The following is a 6,928-nucleotide window of genomic DNA, read 5'->3' as shown; positions in this document are numbered from 1 at the left end:
AGAATTGAGGGAAAACCCTACATGGCAAATTATTCTCATTTAAGATGAAAGAGATCCATTTGGGGAGAAAGGTACACAAATGTGACGTGAGTTTAAACTCGGGCTGGGCAGTGTTGCCAGACAGAAAGTCCTACAGGAGCGGAAACACTGGGGTACTAAGTTAGTGGCTAAAGTTTGGTTATGTTAATAAAAGGATCATTTGGGGAAGAAAAACTAGAAGCACTGTGTGTTATTTAAATCTCAATTGATATATAGTGTTCACTATGGAAAACCTTTCTAAAATTTCAGAAGTCAAAAATAAGATAAAATATTAGTATAACACTGTGTTTAAAGACATTTTGAAAACTGGGAGCATGGTACAATAAAGTCTGGCTAACTTGGGAGTCCAAAATATTTAATTCGGTTTGAGACAGAGTAAACAGTAGAATTAGGCAGTGACTAACTTTACCAAAATAAGTTTACTTTAGTTATTTTTTTTCCTGGTTGGAGGTAGACATATTTAAAAGTATTAAAGAGCAAGTGGATCAAGTTGATAATAGTAGGCTTGCTAAGGCAACTTCACTAACAGATCAAACATATCTGACCTGATATAAATATGCTTAAGATTTCTCTTAGATAAAAGTTAAAAAACAGAATGATCCAAACAAAAAATTGTGGGTAAGACACTTAAATAAATGCTGGGCAGTCCATTTAGATATTCTACATGCTGTAGGAGAATTACACATATGCATGTAAGAATAAACAAGATTTTGGTCTCGTTTTTGAAACAAAAGAAAGGAAGGAAGACCAAGCCAAACCCTACTCTGAGCAACAGATCTTCATTTATATAGTTAACATGTAGTGTCTTACACTTCCCACTTAGTTTTTAATTTATGACAAGACACTGCTCAATTTCAGACAAAAATATAGATATATATTTTTAAATCTTTACAATAAATCAAGATGTAGGAGCTTACATAGAACACATTTTAGTTTATTTAGGTACTCATTCCAGCTCCCTCAGATGCAAATCACCTTGGTAACAGTGTGTACATAGTCTTCTCTTTGCTTTTTATAATTTCAAAGCAAAAAATTCATTTGACTGTATGTAAGTCTGTGCAAATAATCCTTCAGAAGAAACATCCAAGATTCTGTTTGCAGAGGTCATTTTGTCTCTCAAAGTTGATTACGTGAGTTTGTTTTTCTTCAGATAAAGTGCTCCTGTCCAGCGGAACTCAAAAGCCTTCAAGCGTCCAAGAAGCTCAGTTCAGATAAGACACGGTCATACGAATTCCAGCTTCCCGTGCCCACTATACATGCCCCAGTGAACGAGGGAGAGGATCTTGTCGTTGCTGAGGTCTGCTTGTCTCATTTTGTCACAGGTCAGACAGCAGTTCTCATGCCCACTCACCGGCACCATGCATTCCAAGTCCAACTTTGCAACCTGCCCCTTTTTAGAATGGTGTCCATGAAAGCTGTAGTGCAAACGGGAGAGCATCTGCTGCCGCTGATCCCGCAGTCTCTTGTTTTCACTTCGCAGCATCCTCAAGGCCAACATAATAAGCAACACTAAAATCAGCCCTCCAGCAATGGGAACAGCAATCACTGCTGCCCGGAACCACAACTCTTTGGAAGAAGTCAGCTCCTGCACTTTGGTGATGAGGTTTCTGCTACCGTCGTGCTGATACCGGTTTCCTTGTCCTAAAGGAGCACGAGCAAAACTATGTTAACCCCTCCTGTACATATTCAAGCTCATCTATCCATTTTAAACCAGGCACTCCAATCAATAGCCTACAATTAAGTCAACAATATTTAGGAAATAAATGTTGCAAAAACAATGCGAAAGATTACAAAAACATCTGTTTACAGACTCTCATTAGAGTATTAGTGGTCTTTTAATGTCTTCCAACTTGAAAAAAACAGGCAAAACCTATTATGTAGACAGACATCTAAGGCTCAAGCAGACATAAAAGCTACTCAATAGAGATGCATCTTTGCATTCAGCCATTCTTCTCCCTCTGCTGTCTCTAATTAGATTAACAACAAAATCAATAGCAGACATACAAAGTCTTGGCTGTCACAAGACTGTATAGATCAGGCAAGCATTCTGGTTAGAAAGCACTACTACCTACCTGAGGCCTCTCCTCTGGGAGAAGAGAGAACGTCATGCAGCCCTCTGTAATTGCACATATCTTCATGACAGCATTCCAATGTGGGTATGGCGGTGCCAGAGTGGTTTTGTGCCTGTTTGGCTTGGCAGATGTCGGCTGTGCTTGCGAGAGAGTCCAGGCAGCCATGGGTGAGTGGGGAATTTGTGTTCTGAGGATCAAGAAGCCTAGAGAAGCAGGCACTCAACTCAGATTTACACATATAGCCAGTCGCCACACAGTGGGCAGCATCACAGTAGCATCTGATTTCACCTGAAAACAATGAGAAACTGCATCAAACTTCTTCCGAGACCAGATAATGCGTCTGCTTAAGTGAATGCTAAATCCCAAGCTCAAAGGCACTTTTAGAATGTTTAGCTGAGTGCTTACAACAACAGTAGACCATGCAGACTGGGAAAGCCCTTTGTGTAAGCCTGTGCTTTAATTTCAACCCAGTTAAACACAATTTTAGAAATGTATTAACCCCAGTAGCAGAGAATCAAAGTTCAATTTAGGTTTCTGTTAAGTTGGTAATTAAAAATGACACTCTTGTTTGTGAGGGAAAATCATAATCACAATAATTTCTCCTACAATAAGGTAAAATTACATCATTTACTCAATTAATCCTACATGACCATACAAAATGAAAATGCTAGGCTTTTTTATTTTGTCAGTATAAATATTTGATCGGAACTACTGAATTGTTTACTACCTCGAAGGGCTGTGCCAAGATTTAAGAGCTTTAGCTAACACTTTATAAAGTTATTAACTAGAAACACAACAATCTAGAAACTGCTCCAGTCAGGAGGTTTTAAAACTATGAAACTGGGCAGCTATTTGCAACCTCTCTAGAAAAGGCAAACTTTGCCTATAAAGATCTTTTCATGCAGAGGAGCTTTTAGTATATTGTAAAACAGGAACTAGGCAGTTTACAATTAGTGGTTTGCTTGCCAAAGTCAATTTCTTTCAGCCCAAATGGAAAGTCATAAATCTGGGGGTGGAGGGGAGAATGTAAAAACTGCAAGGCTAACGTCTCCTCCCCCTAACTCCCCCGTTCTACATGTAATTCAACATGGGATCTAAAAGGGGAAACACTGAATCTGAAAATCCTCTGCTGGTTCAATGAAAAATCCTTAAGGAAACCTCAAATTTTTCTACAGGAAGTGATTTAAGTTTCCTTTATAAAACTTACTTTGTGAGTCACTGTTAACCTTTTGCTTCAATGTGAGATCTGAGGCTTTTAACATCAATTTCTAGTTGAAATAATCTGGGTCTCAGAGTTATCACTTGTAGGATTTCCAACCCAGTGGACTCCAGTCATGGTCACATGCCACAGCTAAAGCTACTGTAAATTAAACTAACGCACCCGCCTCTCTCCAGCTTCCCAATCTGAAGTTCTGTCTAGTTACTGAAACCGCCACTCTGAAACTAAACCCCTCTTCCTACCCTCACCTCTACTCCTCTCTGTGAATGCCTGAGTAAGGTGTCTCCTTTAATTATCTGTCCAAATTCCAGGCCACCTTATGGCATGCTCAGTTTTCACCAGAGGCTGCTAATGCTTCAGTTCTAAAAAGACTAGCCAACTATATATGTAGATCTTCGGCAAGCTGAGTTTAACGGTCCAAAGCTGGAGGTCTTGCTGCTATTCCAAATTTCTGTATCTACACTCCCTGTCCTGGGTTCGGGCCCAAGACCCTTCTCCAGGAAGACCTTCAAGATAGGAGCTTGCTTTGCAGAGGTTTTCTCCTCTTTCCAGCTTGATGTTTTGCATAAAGCTCACTGGTATTGTGTGATTGATGATAACTACATGTCCCTCGTCTGACAAATCCCATATAGAGATTTAAGGTTGAAATAAAACAGATTAAAAGTCTGTTTTGATCCTATTCACCTCAGACCTCATGCAGGAAGGAAGAAAAAAAAACTGAATGCAAGTGAAATGCTGCTTAAATGTTTATGAGAGCCTAGTTAACATACTCTATTTTCAATGACCTAAAACAGTCTAATAAAATTTTGACAGGTAACTAGAAAAGTTCTAACGACTTTTTTAAAAAATTGGGAGCCACATTTGAGCAAGTTGAATTAACTTTTGTATTACTGTATTGAAACGATATTTCTGTTGTTTCATAAAGTTTCTTCCTGTGGCATACAAAAGGCCAGAAAGGCGACTGGTCTTTTGAAACAGTGAACAATGCTCTTCTGTTCCCCCCCTCTCTTTTTACTGTATGTAGTGATTAAACAAAAATGTCTGCTTTAGTCAAGATGGCTACAGGAGAGACTGCTGGCTTCTTTTAAAGCTTTTGAAGTCAGCAGCAGTCAGAAATCTCTGATCCCCTAATTATATCATTATCAGGCACATAGTTTCGGTATCTGTGACTTCATGTCAGCCTCAGTCCCTCCCTGCTCTGCCCGCCTTTGATAGGACCAGGAGGCTCCCCTCTCGGGCTGAGAGGGCTGTTATTTAGGGTTAATTACACCCTTCCTTCCAAAATAAATAAATACTGTAGCACATCATCCTTGCTGGGCTGGCTTATCCTTTAACCTCATGCCTGCTACATGGCAATTAGAGAAAAGTGGGGGGTGCAAAGCTAAACAACACTTCCTATTTAAAAAAAAAAAAATGTATGTGTAGTTCATGGCAGGGTAGGTGGGGAAACCTTGAGATCTAGATGGAGTTTGGGTTATTTCAAACTAAAAGGTGGAAGTCTGCAGGGGAGAAAAAGAAACTAAGCGCTGCTTTGTTTTTGCTTTTTAGTAGTTTTTGCGAAATGCGGAGTGAGTGGGAACTGGGACCCCTGACAGAGCCTTCTCCCCCCGGCCACTCAGAAGGACACAGCATACACTCCTGCACGCTGCACACACAGCCGGACACCTACCCTCCGGGAGGGAGGCGCACACTCGCTGGTTCACAGGGACACTCATTGGGAGACCGAAGAAACACTCAGGAGCAGAGGCGCATTCAAATACAAAGGCAGGCTCAAGGAGAGAGACATATGCAAATACAGACACACAACAGACACACTCAAATACAAAGATATATCCAAATACAGAAACAGATTCAAAGAGAGTGACACACTCACTAGGAGACACACGCCCGGGCACGACGCAGTTGCGGATGGGGGTCTGCGGTCCCTCCAGGGCTTCCCCGCCCCGGGGGAGGCAGGGAGGCGGCGTCCGAGCCCACACCACGGCCCCGCTCCCCGGCCGCGCACGTTCTGAAGTTCACCACAGACAGACTGACACCAACCCTGTGACAACCACTTGCCCTGAGGGTCCGGCTGCCCCTCCACGAGCCGGGCCCGAGACACCGACCCGATTCGGCCGCGAAGTCACCACCGCGACTTCTAAGAACAAGCAACTTGTCGTGACCTGCGGGCTCTGGCGCGGGAGGAAGCCTCGCCCGCCGCTAACAAAGCCCGGGCAACCGGCTTCAAAGGCTCGCGGGGCGGCCGCCCGGGACCCCGCGCGCCCCTGCCCGCCGGCGGACACCCACCTTTGGTGAGCAGCACGGCCATGGCGCAGAGTTCGAGCTGCAGCCAGATGAAGATGTAGCTGGAATGGCGATCCATTGACGCCCCCACGGCCGCGGAGCCACCGCCGGTCCCGGAGCCGCGGGCAACTGCAGCCTACGACTCCCGGAGCGCGCAGTGCATGGGTGCAGCGCAGGGAGGCGGGCGCCGCGCGTCAGCGACGGGGCGAGGGGACAGGCAGCGTCCGGAGCATGGAAAGCGGCTGGAGGGTGTGCCGAGGGGACGAGAGGGCCGGCCGACTCTACGGACACCGGTTCCTTGGCTCCGCTCGGGCCGCACTCCGGGTGGAGCTCTCGGATTCACTCCCTCCCGGCCGGCCGCTGAGCGGAGGGAGGCGAGCGCGCACAGACACCGCCAGCGGCTAGCTCCCGCTGCGCCCGCCTCCTGCAGCCCCGCTGCGCGCCGTAAATACCGCTCCGCTCCCGGAGCCGGCCCGGCGCCGCCCCGCCCCCGGGCCCGCACCAACGCTGTCCGATTGGCTGTCAGGCTCAAGTCAATCATCCCACACCGAGGGGGCGGGCCCAGACGCGGGCGGGGCGAGACCTGCCCGCGGCTCCTGGCAGCGCTGGCGTCTGGCCAGGCAGGCCTCCCCGCCCCCGCACTGCTGTATCCCGCGCTCCCTCTAGCGGAGGCGTGCGAGTCCCCGACCCTCGGGAGGCGCGCGGGGCCGCTGGGTCTCTCTCTCTAGACCCTCACAACTCAGCCTTGAGCCAGCGCCCCCAGCCCGTGCCTTCTTTTTTGTTCCCCCTGAAACACGCGAGGGGCCCGCGTGGCCGCCTTCCAAAGCCCCCCCCTCCCCCGCCACTCTGCGCTCTCTGGAAGCCCCAGGGACAAGTGGCGGTCCCCGGCGTGCGCTTCTGCCGAGAGCCGCCGGCTGGCGTGTGGCGATGGAGGGGGGCACAGGAGGGAGCCTGGAAGGAGGGTGGCCCGGCTCGGGTTTGCTTTCAGCTCCCCTCCCCCCACACACACTTTCCCCCCAGTGCATCCTCTAAGAGCCGCCTGCCCTGTGATCAATAAAGCCCAGACAGACAGACTGTTGATCAGTAGGAGACGCTGAGTTCTCCCGGGTAGACAGGGGACGAGTAGAGACACTTAACGAAAATTAGCAAATCCAAAAAGCACCCGGCGCCAGCGAGACGACACAGGCCTAGGCTGACACGCAATTAACCACCCCCCTAACAAACGCAGGCAAACACTCGCTGACCTTGATCAATATCAGCCCCTCAGTGGTCTCCTTTCTGAATTGCTAATTCATTTATTAGGACTTTCGGGGCT

General features: G+C 47.3%; 1 protein-coding gene across 1 annotated transcript; it reads right to left on the bottom strand.

The window, feature by feature from the left end:
• Positions 1 to 377: 377 nt before the first annotated feature.
• BAMBI (BMP and activin membrane bound inhibitor) lies at positions 378 to 6,065 on the bottom strand. Its single transcript, XM_008150406.3, has 3 exons — positions 5,617 to 6,065; positions 2,112 to 2,399; positions 378 to 1,680 (listed from the first exon to the last, which is right to left on the bottom strand). The coding sequence occupies exons 1-3, from the start codon at positions 5,690 to 5,692 to the stop codon at positions 1,262 to 1,264; spliced, it is 783 nt and encodes a 260-aa protein (XP_008148628.1). The 5' UTR covers positions 5,693 to 6,065; the 3' UTR covers positions 378 to 1,261.
• Between the last annotated feature and the right edge of the window lie 863 nt (positions 6,066 to 6,928).

This window comes from Eptesicus fuscus, chromosome 5 (assembly GCF_027574615.1).
Source record: "Eptesicus fuscus isolate TK198812 chromosome 5, DD_ASM_mEF_20220401, whole genome shotgun sequence".
NCBI lineage: Eukaryota > Metazoa > Chordata > Mammalia > Chiroptera > Vespertilionidae > Eptesicus > Eptesicus fuscus.
This window is presented reverse-complemented; position numbering and strand designations above follow the sequence as displayed.